Raw genomic sequence first — 21,277 nt, forward strand, 5'->3', positions numbered from 1 at the left:
CATTTCTCTTGGAATAGTATCCAAAAATTTGACAGAATGGTAGTCAAAATGAGTGCAAAGCTATGGTCAATACAGTGAATATTTTTTTGTACTTTCCTATTCAAAATTAGTATTTTCATACCTGTATTCCTGGAATATACCATTTATTTTATAGGGTTTTCGACGTTTCTTTCTAGTGGACAAAATAATAAATCCGGCAGATCTTGTTGAGAAGAGATGTGGAAAGGTTTTTCGTGCCTCTTGATGATATAATGCCAAATTCTCGTAAATCAATACCGACCTTAAGCCAAATTATATTATTATTATTAGGCAAAATACCGCTGCCTTTATATCTTCTTTGAATTTCTTTTTTCCTGAAACATTGTTATTTGTCTCTCGTTTGTCGTGAAACATTCCCTGTTTTTATTCGCATTTATGTGCAACCTGTGTAGCCTCATATTTCATTCATATTTACGAAACGCCGTAGAAGATCGTCCTGAACGCCGTCTAGCATCCCAAAACAGCAGTTTGATATAAGGAAAGCTGTTGAGTTACTCTTTAAAATTACGAAAATTGGGTAGGAATTCCCGGATGACTGAGTATACACGATTCGGCAGCTCTTGCTGGAATTGGAACTTATTTAGGATAGTAATTTTTGTTGTCGCAGATAAGATGAACCCACATTGAATACAAGTAAGCGAATGCGTCCGTGTCTTATTCACAAACCTTAATTAAATTGACGGCTTTCATAGAAATCGCTCTCCTTCCAGCTTACAATTTTCCAACAAATCTTTTGTTTAGCTTCTCGGCGCCTTTGCTCCTGTCAAATGCAAGTGATTAGTCCGGCAATTAAGCTGCCGTCAATATCACTTCAGTAAGTTCACATCAATGTCTTTACTGACTGTCGCTCTACTCCGCTTCACTTCCAGCCAGCGACTCATATCTATTTATTATTCACGTTTTCGCAAAATCATATTTTCTTCGTTTTGGCGCAAGCTAATTTACCTTTTGTCTGCAATATATGTTTCCACCTCCGCTCGTCAAGCGTGTACATTTCCATAGCTCGCATATCTCCAGGCGCCCACATCCACTTGCCACTCACACATAATAACTAATTTTCCCTGTGCATAACTTTCATTTAATTTTCTTTGTATTCTTCTTCTATTATTGCAGGTTCCTAATATGCCACTGAAAATGCCAACGCACGACGAAAACGGCTGCAACACCACTACCGCCGCAAACACGAATGCCAACACACCCGCCTCAACGACGAATACATTTCGTTCGACGCCAACATCTGTTGCTACAAGCTCAGCATTGGCGGCGTCCCTCTCGCCGTTCTCTTCCTCATCAACGTCCTCGCAGTCCTCACAGTCGTCGTCGTCATCATCGTCGTCGACGTCGACGTCGACGTCTGCATCATCAGCGTTGGGGTCGTTGTCATCATCCTTGGCGTGTTTGCATCAGCAACGTTTTCTCGAATCGCGGCAATTACATGCACAACCGGTGGATGTGTCCTCGGCGCAAACAAAAGGTAAGCTCTAGTTTAATACGGTGATTTTTCTCCGTCGAAACTTATAAGTGACATACGAGTATATTCTGTATATATGAAAAATATTTGTAGTAAGCACACGGCGAAGGCTTTCGCTGAGAAATCAATTTAACATTTGTATATATAAATAAAACATAATGCCTGAAATTTATAACTAAGAAACTTATAAAACCTAAAACGTCTATTAAAATTTCGAGGTTATAGGAAATGTTACGAGGTCGTGAGTACATCCAAACTTTGTGGTTCGCTTCTTCAACCCGGCTCTTAAATATATTGATATTACTGCGTTTTCACAATAACTTTCTTCATGGCATACGTTCTAAGTATCTTTATATTTTCTGGCATAACCTCTTAAGTCCATACATATCACTTTATGAATATTGCCCGGTAAAAAAACTAGTTTCGTTCTCACTTATTTTTATGTAAATTCGAAAGATTGTTGCTCTAGCATAGATGCTTTTCTTCATAACTTATTGATTCAGAACCTTACCTAGGGAGAACCCTTATAGACTTCCGAAAGTGATGTGAGTCCTCAGTAGTAATATTTTTTGCGCTGAATTTTTGTATACATATTAAGCAAAAAAGTGTTAGAACTGGATTATTGTAAGAACTTCTTCCACTATCTGTGAGGCTATGGAAAGAGCCTCGAGTAACGGACAAGGGATTAACCCTAGTAAGGCGGTAGAACTACAATTTCTCTATCCCTCATAGCAAAATATCTAGGAATCGATACCAAACTAAATTGGAAAATGAGTATTGAGGAACATATTGGATGAGGTTATATGGCGTATTACACGTGCAAAAGAAAACTCCGCAGAAACTGGGGCTCAAAATCAAATATAGCCAGTAAATTCGAAAGAATTACCATTAATTTTTGAGATATGGAAGTATAATAATTCAAAACAGAGGATTTTCTGTACAGGGTTTACCGGTGCTATTAAGTTATCTACACTCGATACGCTTAATGTGCTCCTGCACCAACTGCCCATATCTTGTTACATGCGGAAATTGTCAACATTTTCTACTAATTAAGAAAATTGGTGTTTGGAATAGGAGGAGTGAAGGTCATATCGAGGTTCTGAACCAGCTCGATGCAAATATAAATTAACCAGACTACATAATCCCAAGGTTGGGTTTCAACAGTTATTACCAAGGGAGAATACCCTCTAGACGTGAATGGGGAAGATGTTTAGTAGAGAGAAGGATACTATCTCAATCTATACTGATTTATCAAAAATAGATTCAATGTAGAGACAGGAATATGCTCCGAAGAACTTGATAATGGGCTGTCAAAAAAGTCTTGCGGTATTTTTATTGATTTTTTTTTCGTTGAAATTGAAATTAATTTTTGATGACTCATGCCCATCTCTTGACCGATGCTACGGCTGCTATTATGCCGGTCTCTTTCGACCAATTCAGCGATTTTATCGCAATTTTCGACGACAGGCCTTCCGGAGCGTGGCGCATCTTCGACCACCTCTACACCAGAACGAAAACGTTGGAACCATCGTTGTGCGGTGGAAATGGAAACTGTATCGGGTCCATAAACTGCACAAATTTTATTGGCGGCTTGAGATGCATTTTTGCCTTTATCGTAGTAGTACTGTAAAATATGCCGTATTTTCTCTTTATTTTGCTCCATGTTTGCGACGCTATAACTCACGAACGACTTAAAAGAAACGACAATCAATCAAACAATTGTTAGCGCATGAAATGAGCTTTCCAAAAAGGTATAGCATGACCCGATACGACGAATAAAACTAGAACTACGCGCTTTCAGCGCCAACTAGCGAAAATACCGCAAGACTTTTTTGACAACCGATATATATCTCTCTCTATCCGTCTACCAAACTGAGCAAGCGTCTTCTAAATAAATAGGGAGGATATAGAAGTCTACGATTAACACGGACAACCTGGCTGGCTGCATTGCTAGCTTTGTCGACAACAAGAAATAATGCCAGCTTAGTTAACAAATGTATAAAGGCTTTAAGCTCACTGGTAGAACGACTAAACTTGTACATAATTTGAGTTACCGATTACAGCAACATTTTCGGCAATGAAAGAGCAGACGAGTTGCCCAAGTCAATAGCCTTTCTAGACGAATCTAAAGCGGAGACAACACCGTGCATGCTAGGAACGAGCAAGAACAGAACACAGAGTGAAATTTATGTGATAGCAAAAGAGATATGGTCAAAATATGACAAAACTTAAACTAAGAACTTAGTAAATATGTGCAGGAGAAGTATATACAGACTTATAACTACCATAACGGAACTTGGAGACCATGCGTTAAAAATGGGCGTGCGCTATAACAGTGCTTGCCACAGCTGCAAACTCGAACCGAGTAAGCAAATGGTTCTACACTTCCTCTGTGAGTACACAGATGATCAGGTAGTAAACCTCGTTTGAATATCTGAACATTTTACGCTGCTGTGCAGTCTTCTATCAAATGTTTGCGATTCTTTGGACGAGTTATAAAATAAAAATATTTCTAATATAAACGAAATTATTCTTCTAGGTCTAACGATTTAATTACACTCGATTCGTTCCTTACGCACACCCATTTTCGTCACTTTTAAGTGCCTACCATCTACAGACTAGCACCTAGCGCGCGCCCCTAGAAGCATGCAACATGCTTTAAGTTCACTTTTTACGCTTCAATAAAGCGTTAAAATGCGTGCAAGCATAAATTTCATGAACTTGTTGTGGTCGTGCGTCTTCCTTATTGCCCGCTAACATAAATCTTTATTGCCATGCATCGTACATATCTACTTTATACAAGTATATACACATTCATTTTCTTGTTGTATTACACACAAGCGGCAAGCGGATAGCGCGCGTATGCCTTATCAGCACGAAGGCACGCAGAGAGCAAACACGTACACTTGCATAGACCTCTGCTGTGTGTGGGTGTGTCGAGGCTCACACACTTGAACTACGTGATGAATACGCCGGAAAGTATGCTAGCCATTCGTGTAGAAAACGCAAGCAGACAAGACAGCCCGACTGGAGATTGCGTGATTTTTATTATTTTGTATTTTTGTTGTTACTTTTGTATAGTTGCTTGCAACTGGAACTTGGTTGTGGTCTTGAGTTGTGTGCATCTGCCAAGTTTTTCGCTGCTGTTTGCTTTTTATTTTGCTTCCGTTGGCTTTGCTCGTTCCTCGCACTCTGTGTCTGTGCTGCACACGAAAACGCATTTGTCTTGCCACACGCCTGTCCACGTGTGTGTGTCTGTGTGCGCTATACCGCTACTATTTACCTTTTCTTCGCCGCTCTTCCGCCACATTCGTTCGCTTCAGCCAACAATGATTTATCATTTTCAAGCGCCATTGTTGATTTTTTGCTGTTGTTTCTTAGTTTGTATTTATTTTGCGTCTTCTCGTCTCTTCAAGAAATTTATATTGTATTTTGTTGCATCCTCTGCACTCACACCACTCGCAAGCGCCGTTCAGTTTGCTGTGAAAAGACACGTATTATGATGTTGGGCTGTGCCTTTCTACACATGTGTCACTGCTCCTAAAAGTATGCATTGCTTGCGCAAAGCGTTACAGTCTCGGGAATATGGAATATCTGAGCAACAGTGCTAAGAAAAAGTCGCAGAAGCAGGAAAAGCGAAAATAGAATGTATATACACAAATACATATGTATAATTGATAAGTAAAAAACACTAAAGCGGAAGGAAACAAAAACAATGTACATATTATAGAAAACTAGTCGCAGCTGATAACGAAATGGCATTGTAAAAGTTGTTCTACTTTTGATCGAAGACTTGGTTTGGAAAATGTACACGAAACAAATAAGGCGCGTACAGCAGGCTTTCGTTTCATACAAAAGTTAGTCGAGTTCCATTTTTTGTTGTGCTTTTTGGCACGTCAATCAATATTGCATATGTTGCACTACGCTGATTATGACAAATGCGCTTTTTGATATTGTGAGCATGAATAGTTTCTGGAAATTAATTAGAATTTCGAACTAAGCAAATAAGAAATTGATCATTACTAGGTTGCATTTACTGCAAGGTTCGCTTACAAAACTATTTTTACTTACACTACGAAGCCAATCTACAAACTAACCATTTTCAAGATTGAATAGACGATCGACGGTGATTCCTGAAATTCATGCTATCTTAACTAACAAAAATCAAACCTCTACAAAATAATATATTTCGGAGAATATGATAACGGGGGATCCAAGTAGAGCTACTTTTTCATTAAACAGATCATGTTATTTTTGTTCAGTCGAATTCCTATCAACCCATATTTGAAGTTACTATTCTTACTTCCCGTTTTGTGCGGAAAATTGTGACTAACTGCAACTTTCAATATATTTAGTTACCAATCTGCCCTGTTGAGTAATGCCTGTAAAAATTATATATTGTGTTAAATTAGGTTGGATTAAGAGGTCGATCCCAACATGGATCACATTTGAACAACTTAAAACGCCAGTCCGTTGTGGGGCCTAAAACTTCTACAAGTATATAGTAGATCAAAAGACCCTAACAAATCGACAAAGCGCTTTGAGTCTAATTGAGCGTAATTTGTTCAGACGGCTAATGTAAGATTCGGCTATGCCTCCTATCCCGCCGAAGGTAGGATTGTCGAGACGTTTCAGCCAAAGTCTTGCAAAGGCTGTACAGTGGAGGAGAAAGTGCGTGTATTTTTTCACTTCACCTCCTCCATACACCTTTGACAACGTGCGTCCGTGAAGATATTTAGGCTTGCCGCATTGTATATCTATTGGGCAATTGTGCAACAATTTGTGGCAACATCAACTTTGCTAAATGCAAGTAGTTCAGTAGATACCCTGCGTTATACTCGAGGTTAAAAGGATCTTGCAGTCGCACAAGAGCAGTTCGTCGTTCGTCTGCTAAATGCACGCCAGGTCCATTGGCACAGTGCTAGAAAGCAAGATGACAATGAACATCCAACTCGTTCTTATTCCGATGCGAGCGGAGCAACCTTTCGCTAGCTCTTCAAATTTGCAGTTACCAGCGATTCCGCTAAGACCTGCGATTCCGCAATATCCGGCTCCCAAACGAGTCTAATGATAAACCAAGTTGATGCTGTTTCTACGGAGGACAGACACTCTTTGACTAGCTCTGAGCACACAGTTAGCGGGCGCAGCCACTCTGCTGTCGGAGTGAATGCTTATCTCCCTGAAAGCTGCACTTCCTAGCAAATTGGCTACTGCCACCGTAATAGCAGTAAAAAAACACTGCAGTGGTCCGGTACCTAAAATTATGTATGGAGTAGAATCAGTGAATTTTTAACCCAAGAAAAGTTACTCCTTAAGGTGAAGATTCAAGACAGTTTATCCCGGTCAGAGAGAGGAAATGTTATCATTTTTAAATTGCACTTAATTTCAAAGAGAATATCTCATCCAGGCGTCATTCTGCTAACAATTTACTCAAAAATTGGCTCGGGATTCCAAAAGTCAGTCATATCTGAAGAGAGAATTAGAGCTTTTAAAGGTTACACGAAACATTTAATAATTAATTCCTCACAAAGTATCCAATGCAAAGCCAGAGACCTTTTATTTGACTTTACCGACGATGGCACTGAACAAAGCAAAATGCTGAAAAATGCGAAAATCTATTGACTCGAACGCACCAAAGTATATGCATAAACAAAACGCTATCGACACACTAGGCACTTCGTTTTAAATCACATTTCCCGACCGTATTCTCTTTTCTTCACACACAGTCTCTCTCTCCTCCACCTCTCCAATGCGACATTTATAGCAAAGTGCAGTTCGAGAATCGAAAAAAATGCGAAACTACTGCTGCTGCTCGGGGAGAGTGCAAATATTGACTGCAATGAAAAAGAAATTGAGAAGCTCCACTCCCGACGAGGATATGTTTTGATTGCTAAGTGAAAGGATTAGTTAAGCTGCACCTTGTGCACACAGGCACACTCTTGCACAAGCATACAGGCATGGTGGCTAAGGCAGTGCTGCATCGAATATCCAACGGAGTTGAACTATCGCAGTTTGCACACCTGCTGTTTGCTCGTTCTTTCTCCACTCTCTACTTTTATCCATGTTTGCTTAGCTAAAAGCTGCAGTTAGCAAAGTGCCGTGCATTATTTAGATTTCTCTGTATATATGTGTGTGTGTATATCTCTTGGGAGAGAAGTGTGCCAGTGTGTGAGTCAACATTTCGAGTATGGTTAAAAAAGAAAGATATACCTATTTGAGTATTCGCTATGCTTTATCATTTGTAGAGTATTTATATACAAGTATATGTGAGACTCGACGAGCTTAAGGTCTGAAATATACTGAATTTTTACTTAAATCACATCTAAAAGACAATGCTTAGTGGAAATTGATATTGGAAAGACATTTCGAAAGTAATTTTGTAATGCCTCTCTCATAGGAACCTCGTCCTTATAAGCAAAGAGCTGAGATGGTCGATTTTCTTAAGCTTGTCTTAAGAGAGTTTTTCGCCAGCAAAATCATTCGCCTAAGAGTAGAACAGGTAGGAAACAGTAGACGCCAGATCCGGATAGTAACGTACATGCAGAAGAACATCCACCCAAGCTAGCGAAGCTTTTGGTGAGTCACAAAAGTTGTGTGAACCCTCGTGATGATATCTCCTATATGTCAAATATGGCCGTTTATGAGCGATTACTCTTTTCAGCGACACATTTTTCCAAGCACTGTCTTGGAGAAAAGACCCTCAGCTTTGGTCGCCTATTTCGATTAAAGGTGTTTAATTCCCCGACATTCCTTTTTATACCCTGAGCAGGATATAAATATTAAGTTTGACATAAAATTTGTAACAACCCCAAGGAAACGTCGGATACCCTTTAAAATATGTAACGAAATTAATAAGACATCGACCTAAAATTCTAACGTTCTACTGTTCATTTATCGGAACCGCCGATATCGGACCACTATAGCACTTAGTTGCAATGCAAATTGAACTATCGAAATTAAGTTCTTACAGGAAGAACTTTTTTATTTCTCAACATATCCTCACGAATTTTGACATGGATTACTGTTCACTGTCCTGCCATACAAACTGAACATTCAAAATCAAGTATGGAAACTTTTATTTGTGAAGGATATTTTATTGATAATATTATCATACAGTTTTGATATATACCTACATTATCATATGGTCATACGATAATGACGAATGTAGATATTTGCTAAATAGTATACCATATACATACCAGGGGTGCTATATATATTTCTGGCCTAATAATGAAAATAGGAATATTTATCAACGAAAATGGTTTTATTGTTTTTCAAAATATTCTCCATCAAGATTTATACACTTTTGCATGCGCTCAAACCAATTTTCGAAGCACTTTTTCCACTCCGATGGAGACACCTCCAAAACATTATTTTTGAATGCTTCAACAACATCTCCTGGCGACGAAAATCGTTGACCACGCATTATTTTCTTGATGTGTGGGAATAAAAAGAAGTCACTGGTTGCCAAGTCAGGGCTGTACGGCGAATGACCCATCAATTCGACGTTTTGGCCGGTCAAAAAGGCGCTGGTTTGAGCCGATGTGTGAGAGCTCGCATTGTCATGGTGCACAATGATTCGTCTTATCGGGTGATTTTTAAGAGCTTGATAACTTTTTAAAAAAAAACGCATAAAATTTGCAAAATCTCATCGGTTCTTTATTTGAAACGTTAGATTGGTTCATGACATTACTTTTTGAAGATAATTTCATTTAAATGTTGACCGCGGCTGCGTCTTAGGTGGTCCATTCGGAAAGTCAATTTTGGGCAACTTTTTCGAGCATTTCGGCCGGAATAGCCCGAATTTCTTCGGAAATGTTGTCTTCCAAAAGCTGGAATAGTTGCTGGCTTATTTCTGTAGACTTTAGACTTGACGTAGCCCCACAAAAAATAGTCTAAAGGCGTTAAATCGCATGATCTTGGTGGCCAACTTACGGGTCCATTTCTTGAGATGAATTGTTCTCCGAAGTTTTCCCTCAAAATGGCCATAGAATCGCGAGCTGTGTGGCATGTATGTAGCGCCATCTTGTTGAAACCACATGTCAACCAAGTTCAGTTCTTCCATTTTGGCAACAAAAAGTTTGTTAGCATCGAACGATAGCGATCGCCATTCACCGTAACGTTGCGTCCAACAGCATCTTTGAAAAAATACGGTCAATGATTCCACCAGCGTACAAACCCACCAAACAGTGCATTTTCGGGATGCATGGGCAGTTCTTGAACGGCTTCTGGTTGCTCTTCACCCCAAATGCGGCAATTTTGCTTATTTACGTAGCCATTCAACCAGAAATGAGCCTCATCGCTGAACAAAATTTGTCGATAAAAAAGCGGATTTTCTGCCAACTTTTCTGGGGCCCATTCACTGAAAATTCGACGTTGTGGCAGATCGTTCGGCTTCAGTTCTTGCACGAGCTGTATTTTATACGGTTTTACACCAAGATCTTTGCGTAAAATCTTCCATGTGGTCGAATAACACAAACCCAATTGCTGCGAACGGCGACGAATCGACATTTCACGGTCTTCAGCCACACTCTCAGAAACAGACGCAATATTCTCTTCTGTACGCACTGTACGCATTCGTGTGGTTGGTTTAATGTCCAATAAAGTAAACTGAGTGCGAAACTTGGTCACAATCGCATTAATTGTTTGCTCACTTGGTCGATTATGTAGACCATAAATCGGACGTAAAGCGCGAAACACATTTCGAACCGAACACTGATTTTGGTAATAAAATTCAATGATTTGCAAGCGTTGCTCGTTAGTAAGTCTATTCATGATGAAATGTCAAAGCATACTGAGCATCTTTCTCTTTGACACCATGTCTGAAATCCCACGTGATCTGTCAAATACTAATGCATGAAAATCCTAACCTCAAAAAAATCACCCGATATGTTACATGACGGTCTTGCATTATCAGTTCACGTACGGCATCGATGTTTTCTGACACAACGGCTGTTTTTGGACGACCTTCACGGAATTCATCTTTGAGCGAGCGTCGGCCACGATCGAATTCGTTGTACCAGTTTTTCACAGTGCTATAGGATGGTGCTTCATAGCCATACAAAGATTTTAGTTCATCGATGCACTCTTGTCGTGATAATCCACGTTGAAAGTTGTGAAAAATGATCGCACGAAAATGTTTACGAGTTAATTCCATTTTTTGGCCCAGATGAATTTTTTAATTCCCTGTAAATAAAACAATTCACGATTAAATGACAAAACGTTCTGAGTAATGTTATGCTAAAAAATGTCAAACTTTCCAATGGAAATGTCAAATTGCACCTGGCAACACTTAGTGTTGCCTAGGCCAGATATATATATAGCAGCCTCCGTAGTATGAGTTATTTAGCTCGCCCTGAATTTTAATTTTTGTTTGGATAGTGAGTTGGTTTTTACTCGTGTTATGCGACGTAAGGAAATTTGACGAAAGTGAAGAGGTGTAACGTCTCCACAGAAAGTCCATCAAATCATTACAACAGCTGGTCCATACATAACTATAGGTATAGTTTTCAATTTAGTCCTTTTGTGCTTTGTGCCTTGTACTTCTCCACCGCTAGTTCTAATCAGTCGCATGAAAATTCAATAACTTTATACTTAGTCACTGCCGTAGCCCTTCCTGAGGAAGAACGTGTCAGCGGTGAGAATGGTTGGTATGTTCCTCAAGCTGATGGCTCATTAGTTTGGGTCTCAACTGAAGAGGGTGAGCAACTGTGGCCGATTTAGAGCAACGGGAAGAAATGCAGGGTCGTCAGTTGCCAGCACCAGTGAAATTCTACCTCTACACAAATACCAACCCGTCCAAAGGACAAAAGATTACCGAAACTGTCAACTCCATTACCAATTCCAACTTCGATGCCAGCAATCCATTGAGGTATGATATAAACTGGTTGAAAAGTGTTTTCAAAATCTGGTGATGCTATATAAGTGCAACCACTAAACTCCACAGATTCGTTATACACGGTTGGACCCAGAGCTACATCGCCGGTATGAATAAGGATATTCGTGCAGCTTGGTTGGCACGTGGAAAATACAATGTGATCGTTGTCGATTGGGCACGTAGACGTTTCGTCGACTATGCCTCCTCTGTTGTTGCTGTACCAATGATTGGCAAAAAAGTGGCCAGCATGATTTACTTCTTTTGGTCGAGAACTTTGGTGTGAGTTTGGATGAAACCGAAGTGATTGGTGACGGTTTGGGTGCTCATGTAGCCGGTTATGCTGGTAAGAACATCAAAAATGGATTACTTCACGCCATAGTCGGTTTGGATCCCGCCCTGCCACTCTTCGGTTACAACGGTTACAACGTTTGAATATATATTATATTAAGACACGTTTACAGACTAACATTATATTGACATTATTTTGTTCAAGCTTAGAGGAGAACTCGTTAATAGTTCGTTTAATAATCAGAAGCAATATTTGAAATAGTGAACTTCCAAATTCTTTCATCAACCCTCTCTGAGAGTTAAATTTATTACGAAAATGTATGGAAATGATCCTTGAGGAGATCATCTACCTTCACCCTCAAATGTCGGGTCAATTTCTAATGCTGGATTGCAAAACAATCTACACATGACATTCGCAGAGATTCCCAAGAAGCTGCTCATTTGTCGGTACCGCTGATATCGAACCACTGCAGCATATAGCCATCGTGCAAACTGACCTATCCAAATCAAGTTGTCGTATAAAATCTTTGTAGGATATTATAGCTTCGCTGCAACCGGAGTTAACGTTTTTTTTTTATTTTGTTCTTTTTTTGACTCCCTTTTATGAACATTTGAAATTCTAAAAAAAGTGAAAAAAATATTTAATCAGATTTTTAAGCGAATAAAGTTAGCGCCGGGCCGGGCTTAAGTTTCATCAGCTATACCTAGCCTACTTCCAACTCATATCACTCCCACGGAACGACTAGATTAAGTATTACTTCTTAGGAGAGAGAAAGGCTTTAAGTCTCATCTGTCATCCGAAGTGACTGAAGCCTACTATACTGTATATGCCTCAGTGTTGTCATAATTAGAGCTGACGGTTCGCTGACAGCTTTCATTTTACCAGAGGACTGACACAAGAGCACTGTCAAATTTTCCTCCGCAAAACTAGCGTCAAGTGAAGTTTTTAACTTTTCGCTTACATTTGAAAAATGGGGACATTGGAAAAACTCGTGCTCTGAGTCTCCTATGCACTCGGTACATGTCGAACAGTACGGACTAACGTTGTGATGGAAGCGGAACAGATAGTTTCAAGCATCCATGTTCACTCAGTATTTGGATTAGGTGGAAGTGTAGGTCCGCAGTTATCTATCTATCCACGAATGGATGTCCGTGACTAGTCTGTGGGTCCACCGACATTTGAAGTTTTCTACCATTGCTGCCACATTGTGAAGCGTTTGGTTCTCTCCTCTTCTTTTACGACTACAGACAGCTCTGATGGCTGATCCAATGACGCGAATTCGACTCCCTGGATGTCAATAGGCGGCATACTAGCTAGAACTTCAGCAGTGTCGCTTGATATCGTTTGGAAAGCACTTTTTAATCGTCTTGAATTATGAAGTGATATGAATAAGCATTTCGAATTCTACGGTAAATCACAATTTTCAGACTTTTTCCAAAATATTTAATTTTTCTGCAATTTTTAGCTTAAATCCATAAAATATCTTAATTTTATTTGTATATATGTATACCGATACCTTTACTACGTTTTCGAATATTTAGTATTTGTATTTACCTTTGACTTAAAGTCAAATACCGAGTGGTTGTTTGTATACTTTTGTATCTATTCCAATATCTAGTTGTATTTGTATTTGTGCAGCAAATTGTGCATGTCAAAGTACACACACTTGAAGTGAAATGAAAGAAAAATCAAGAAAATTATATATACCTAAATAAAACTGTTATCCGCAGACGCAATTTTCAGCTAACAAAGCGCCACACAGCCGACAAGTGAAGCGAAGGCATAAAATTGCCGAAACACTTGCCAAGAAAAATAAACACAACTTACAGGTTTAGTACTGAGCTATTGAAGAGGATAGTGAGGTTATGGCTGTGCATGATGTGGACGCCACATTTTGACTAAGAAATGTACTTTAAAGCAGTCAAATCTGAAAGGAATGAAGGAAGCGCTACTGTAATGGATATGTACGTCATTGTTTTTGTTGTTGTTTTTTTTATTTTTACCACAATTTTTGAGTGTTTATATTTTTATTTCAATTTAATTTTATTGTTTTAGTTTTCTTCCGTACAGCGCCGAAACACTTTTGCTTTCGGTTGACTGCAGCGCCCTCTTTTACTTTTTACATTTATTCACCTCCATTTTTCCTCCAACGCATTAAACAAATTTTATTTACCGTTAACATCAAACCCTCTTCGATCTTCAGCGTTTTTCACTTTATCCACCGATACATTCCCACCCACTTCTCTCAGTGACTCCCACACAGCGAAGACTGCTATTCGAGTTTAGCGTTAAGAAATTTCTCTAACGTCTGTGCCTTTTCAAGCGTTACGTCACGTTCACAGCGCGTACTCCATTTGAAGTTCTCCATACCACATTTGCTAAATTCCCCAGCGCGCTACGACAGTATACAAAACCAGTAGAAAGCAGGAAATAGCAACAAATAATTAATACAAATCGAGTGTGAATGTAAAAGAAAAAGGAATTCCCGGCGGACGCCTTGCGCATTGTGCATTAAGTGTCCATTATTTTGATGACACGCTGCTGGTCTGCCAATCACGCTGTCTGCATACATTATTTTATTGGCTTTTTTCTATGCTTTTATCACCATGCCTCTCGCATTCCATTTTGTCCACACTTATTTTTATTGATAAACTGAAAAGCAATTGAGGCCTTTGAATCTTTCGATATCTTTCGCCGTTTTGTTGGGCGAGCAACCAATTTCCATTGATTCCTAAATGTAGGCAATAGCACTCGGCACTCGGCACGTCCATAAAAGTCAAATGCCGTGCGTTCAACTTGAGCTAGCAGTACATAAAAGATTTAATGCCGATAAATGTATATCCACTGATAATTTTACATCGCTTAGGTATTGAGTAAAGTTTGGTTAGATAATAAATGTTTCTTCAACTTTCAATCGTAAGCATTTTTATACTATATAGTCTCAAATAATAATGGGTTGTCAAAAAAGTTTTGCGGTATTTTTATTGAATTTTTTTTTTATTGAAATTGAAATGAATTTTTGATGACTCATGCCCAGCTCTCGACCGATGCTACGGCTGCTACTATGCCGGTCTCTTTCGACCAATTCAGCGATTTTATCGCAATTTTCGACGACAGGCCTTCCGGAGCGTGGCGCATCTTCGACCATCTCTACGCCAGAACGAAAACGTTGAAACCATCGTTGTCCGGTGGAAATGGAAACTGTATTGGGTCCATAAACTGCACAAATTTTATTGGCGGCTTGAGATGCATTTTTGTCTTTATCGTAGTAGTACTGTAAAATATACCGTATTTTCTCTTTATTTTGCTCCATGTTTGCAACGCTATAACTCACGAACGACTTAAAAGAAACGACAATCAATCAACCACGTATTAGCGCGTGAAATGAGCTTTCCAAAAAGGTATAGCATGACCCGATGCGACGAATAAAACTAGAACTACGCGCTTTCAGCGCCAACTACCGAAAATACCGCAAGACTTTTTTGACAACCTAATACTAACCATAGCAGCAATTTTAAACTTAATGAATTGGTCATAGTGAATTGATTAGCACCCGTTTTGTGATGGACCAGAAAGATGCTTTCGAATTCAGAAAATATTACCAGCCATATACATATGTACATTTGAATATGTTGAGCAGAGTTAAGTAAACACAGTTTTAATCTAAGATGGCGCATGACTTTATTGAATTTGTTCTACATAAGAACAAAGTAAAAAGAAAATTAAATTTAGTGATGCCAGATTTATATTATTTCATAACGAAGTAACTGCTTTTTTGGCCATAAAAATCCCGGAAATATTTGTGGGTGCAATCTCAATCATTTTGTAAGCACATTAGCCATCTTCGACTCTATTTCCAACATGTGCTGATCTCCATACAATAATACGGTGGTTTGATAGGTTGATAAGTTACTTTGTCTTAGTTATACGTTTTCGTCTTCTCTAAAGTCTCCATAGAATAATAATTGAGTATATTCCAAGTTATTGTAGAAGTCGATTGCCGCTTGAATATACGCTCATCCTAATATTTAATCCGAATATAGAGAGTGCAGTGAGATTAGAAAAGAAGATTTTCGATAGTAAATTTCAACAATATTCCAATTAAATTTGGTAGTAATTTAATAATTGAAATGCTAATCGGTTATGTGTATTTAAATCGATAACTGAACTTATGAAACTCATGATTTACGGTAGCAAAAAGCTCATAGTACCATCCAATGAGCTGCAATCAGAACTTAAGATTGATATTCAAGCTCTTCTTAAACTGAAGTTGTAACCACTAGAACGCCGAGTGAGAATTAATGTACATAAACCTATTGATCTTTTTGCTTCTAAACTTACTGCTGCTCTGTTTTTGTAAAATCAAGACTCAAACGCTCTGGATTACACCTTCAGCCATGCAAGGGAACTAAATGGAATAGAAATTAGATATTAATGAAATATTTGTACCCTGTACAGGGTATATTGGGTATATTAAGTTTGCAACCAAGTTTGTTCGTAAGTTGCCTTTTGTGTTTAGGAATTTGGCAATCCCAGTGTTGCAATCTGGCCACTTTATCGTAAAGTTTGACATTTTTGATGTTATATGTACTCAGAACGTTTTCACATACGAGCGCTATTTGTGTTGTTTACAGTAACTTAAAATATTCCACACGGCCAAAAAATGAAATTAAATCACGAACATTTCAGCGCAATAATTTTTTTTACAACTTTCGAGGTAACTCAATTTTTGGCAATGAAGCTCCGTTAAAGACCAGTGTTTATCGATGGTATGGTGAATTCAATCGAGATCGTAGATTACTTCAAGACGAATATCGTGAAGTTCGTTCAAAAACCGTTGTTGTTCCGGAACCTATTGATTCTGTGCCCAAAATAGTATTGCAAGATAGTCAAATGACTTATCGTGAGATTGAGATAAATATAGTCATTAGTGGGAGCAGCATAAATTCAATATTGCATGAAAATTTGATTATAGAAACATTTTTTTCATGTGGGATCCCACACAATTTTCGGAACGCTGTGAAAGAGCCTCGTGCCGATTCTTCGAGAGAAATGTTTAAAAAAATTTCCAAACAAATGGTTGCTTGTTGTTCTGGAAAAACTAAAGCAATACAGAATAATAAATTGTGAGTGGTGCACAATCATTTGCTTGCCAGTTGGCTTTAAAAAAATCGGGAAAGCCAACCACCGAAAATAGAGCACTCTTCCCAACGACAATGCGAGCTCTCATACATCGACTGAAACAACTGCATTTTTGTGCACTCAAAAAATAACCTCCTTATAGTCCTGACTTGGGATCGAATGACTTCTTTTTATTACCTTACGTAAAAGATAAACTACATGGTCAACGTTTTTCGACTCCTCAAGAGATAGTTGATGCGTTCAGAACACATATTTTGGTGATATCTCAACCAGAGTGGCAAAGGTACTTCGGGAACTAGTTCAAACGCTATTCAAAGTGTATAGATCTCTTTGGAAAATATTTTTAAATACAATAAAGCGATTTTCGATGATTAACGTTTGTTTTTCTGTTCAAATCCCGAAATTTAAAAGGTAACCTAATACTATAAGCATGATCAACGTGACGAGCTGATTTAATTAAGCCACGTCCATCTGTCTGTCCATATGTCCGTCTGTATATACGCGAACTAGTTTCTCAGTTTTTGAGATATCGGTCAAGAAATTTAGCAAACCTCCTTTTACCCTAAGAAGCTGAACATTTAACGGCGATAGCGCACCACTAAAGCATCCAGCTGCTATATGAAGTGTTGAATTAAAGTCAAGTTCTTGTGTGAAAATTTTTTAATTTGACAATATATCTTCACAGAATTTAGCATGGATTACTGCTAAAGACAACGCAACAATATCTGAAGAGCTTCTCCAGATCGGACCACTAAATCAGATAGCTGACAGCAAAGCTTAGCTATCAAAATAAAGCTACATATATATGGTAACTAATGTGAATGGTATTATAGCTTCGAAGTTAGCTTTTTTCCTTGTTTTCTCTTTTTTTTATCTAACTCTCCTATCTTCACGGCATGCTTTTTATGCCTATTTTATTATGCGACGATACTAAGTGTCGTAAGCGTTTATCCCTTTAGAAAATCTTAGTTCATTTTGCTATTTTCTCAAACTTGCTTATTATTTTCATATTATTTAAAAATCTCTTTTGAAAGCAATTCCTTATCAAACCTCTACAAACAGTTTCAGCGCTTCAATTTATTTACCAAACAAGTAACACACCTAAAGTGCTCTAAACTTTCCCCTTCCGTGTATTTAAACTAGCTATTAGCTAATAAAACAACATCGTTCAGCCAAAATAAAGACATTTACCATACACCGACCCTCTGAACGAACTACAGCCAAAATAATACCCCTCATACGCCTTTATCAATTCCATTTATTTCTGAAAATAAAAGAAACGTGCAAAAGTTATTTTGCCTCCAACCCGTTTTATCAGGCGCTCGCATTTCTAGCATTTCTTTCAATTTCTATGCGCTCATTCTAATCTAAACAATTTGTGTGCCCGCTATCCACTCTGGCGCATAACTGGCAACAGTTGAAACTAACTATTGAAAACGCAACTCAAAGGCCTCCGGCATTCATTCGCCCCCTTCCTCTACTCGTCTTACTGCCGTTTTCCGGCCCGAAATTTTTTTTTTATTTTTCTAACTTGTTTGCTGCCATTACATGCAATGCTTTGCATACAACTAGGCGCGCATTCACAGTGGACGTACACTTTTCTACGTGGTGCAGTTGTATGTGTGCATGTATGTGTGTGCGTGAAACGCCACTCGATTGCTATTACATTTTGTTAGTGCTACTGCTCCTGTAGTTGTTCATCCGCTTTGGCTCTTCCGCTCGCTCCCCTGCACCGCTTTTACTTCACTTGCACGCTCAGGCTTGTATTTGGCTTTATTTGCCCTTTTGACTGCTTGTGCTTTCGAATCCAATTTGACTTGTATATGCGCGATTTCAATTTCAGATAGTTTTCTTAACATTTCACCTCCTCTTTCCTGCCTGCTTGTTGCGCCATACCTTTGCATTTCTCTGCTACTGTGGCAGCGTTCACTGCAGCCTTTCAGGATATTTGCATTTGCAAGTCTAGCCAACCATACCTTTTAAACTCATTTCCTTTCGAAACGTTTTCTTCTCTCGTCTTTTTTCTTGGCTTTCTTGCTACGGTTTGCCTTCTTCAAATCCACATTCACCGTTTGACCGCTCCATGGCTCTTGACTGCATTGGTCAATTTATTTTTACTACTTCAAATATTACTGCTACTTAAATCTGCAGTCGTCAGTCAGTCAGTCGCTGCTGCCGCTCACTCGCTTCATGCATCTCACCCTCCCTCAAGCTTTACTTTTCTGCCACAATCGTTTACTGCGTTGCCACGTCTTTGGCATGCTTGCTTGCTTTACGTGTACATGGTAATTTGCCTAGTTGTATGCTTCAATAAGCTTTACTTTAAATTTTAACATCTCCGCCACCGCCGTCAACCCCTTGAGAAGTTGCGCTCCACCGCCAGCAGCCGGCTTCTAGTTTGTATATTTTATTTCATTTTATTTTTTCTTACTACAGCAAATTCTTCTGAACTCTAGCGCAATACATACGGCTTTGACTACAGCGCCATCTATGTGCAACCCAAACCCACCGTGTTTTGCACTCAAATGTGTGTTGCTTGCAGAAACGCGCCTTTCCACACTATTCCTTGGCCCATTGCGACTATGTGAATATGTGAAATGGCCTCTTGGGATTTCATGCTTACAACTCAGCATATGTCCATCCGCCCGCTTGACTTGTTTCTTCCTAATGCTTGTTTCTTACTCTTAGCGCTCGCTGTAGTTACGGAAGCTAACATCTTGGTTAGTTCTGCTTCATTGCCCGCAGTCTTGTGCGATGTGTATTTACTACAGATCGCCCGGCTATTCTCCACTCTTGTATTCTGCACAACATTATATTTATTGATTGGAAAATTGTTGTCCTCAATCTTAGTCCATGTGTCCTTTTGCTGTTTATTTGTCTGCGCATCTGTGTGTGTGCGTAAATTCTCCGGACACCACTAACTATCTGCGCGTCCAGCTGCCTGTCTAAATTTATAAATATCTGTCTGGTCGTTTGTTTTTCTTCAACACACACCGAGACCGAGACTTTCCTACCATTCGCATCCCTCGATACACTCATCGATGATGTTAAATTAGGACTTTATGTTATTTGTTTTATATTTGTGAAATTTATTGGTATGCACATTTACCCAACAATTGAATCTCGGCCCTTTTTTGCCCTTTCATCACCATTTCCTACCGGCCACAAGCCTTTCCACGCCAACTAGAAAGAAAGCGAAGACCTTCACGGCAAATTTTCAAGTCGATTTATCATCTTCGAAATATTGTTTGTCAAATTAATGGAAAACTTCTTACGACCCGTAACATTTGTGCTTGTGAGTTTTATTTGTCTTTGCTCAAGGGTGCTTTTGGCAGGCTTTTTAATTCAAATTTGATTGTCCTATTTGTTTTCGAAAGCCAGACACAAAAGTACAAATGGTCGATTGTAAGAACTTTGAATTCCGTCTTGGACTTACTTTTATTGACAAAAAGTGTTTTGTTGGTTTTGTTTGTGGTGATTGAACGAAAAATTATGTGCGCAGAGAAAAAGGATACACTAGTTTTGAGTGGAATGTGTAACGGAGTGTGAGGCAGGAACAAGACATCAAAGTTTGTTGCAAATAACTGAAGGAAGTTGCTTGTAATTATATATGAATGGTATTTACTTTTCGAACATGAAGATTTATGATTAAAGCAAGTAAGAAATCATTAAGGTAACAAGTCTTTAATTAAAATTAACAACAAACTTGGACATATTGAAGACTACCCATAATTCTGTAAAGCATCCATTAATATTGCTGACTTTAGACTAAGTGAAGCTAATTGCTTAGCCGATATCGGGCTTAGAACTTTTGAAACTCTGGCGTACTTCTAGTCCATTCCAAATTATTCAAATCATTAATACATTGTTTAGGTAATTACTGCTAGTTTTGCTTTGAGATCTCATATTACGAAGTATGTGTTTAGTGGTTAGGAGTCATGAAGAAATTTGAGCAGGAAGGCTGGTGATAAGAGTTTTGAACTGTCATTGTTAATTCGAAACTCACTGCGTAAATTAATAGAATGGTCTTACTGATAAAGAGCCACTGCAATTTCAGACTTCAGGACCACTGCCCAATCTTCAAGCAGTGCTGAGTGCCATTGTGAAAGCGACAAGTCAAGTGCTTCTTCTTTTAGAGACTTATTTCGTGAAAGTAACAATGGCAGTGCAGCGCTCTGAGCTCACAGACTCCTATGGGAAAGCGTGTCATGGTGTGCGATAATTTTTTCTGCCAGCAAACTATTTTATTTTTTAAAATTAAAAACGTAGCATAATTAAATAAGGATTTGACTTGACTTGACAAAATTTGAAAACAAAAGAATTAATTATTTTAAAAGTAATGCTTATTTGTGTTGATTTATTTCCAACCGAAATTTCTTGCGGTGACCATCACAAGTTATTGGCAATTAGACAAAAAAACTTAAAATATAAAATTAAGTTTTTTTTGTCCAATAAAATT

The 21,277-nt window shown here is 38.6% G+C and overlaps 1 protein-coding gene across 2 annotated transcripts in view; it reads left to right on the forward strand.

Moving 5' to 3' along the window:
- Window positions 1–21,277, forward strand: part of LOC120771228 (mediator of RNA polymerase II transcription subunit 15-like) — a 414,224-nt gene that overhangs the window by 262,063 nt on the left and 130,884 nt on the right. For both annotated transcript variants that reach the window (XM_040099142.1, XM_040099150.1), the window contains exon 4: window positions 1,153–1,513. In XM_040099142.1, coding sequence (XP_039955076.1) covers window positions 1,153–1,513 — 361 coding nt within the window. The remainder of the gene's footprint in view (window positions 1–1,152; window positions 1,514–21,277) is intronic.

This window comes from Bactrocera tryoni, chromosome 1 (genome assembly GCF_016617805.1).
Source record: "Bactrocera tryoni isolate S06 chromosome 1, CSIRO_BtryS06_freeze2, whole genome shotgun sequence".
NCBI lineage: Eukaryota > Metazoa > Arthropoda > Insecta > Diptera > Tephritidae > Bactrocera > Bactrocera tryoni.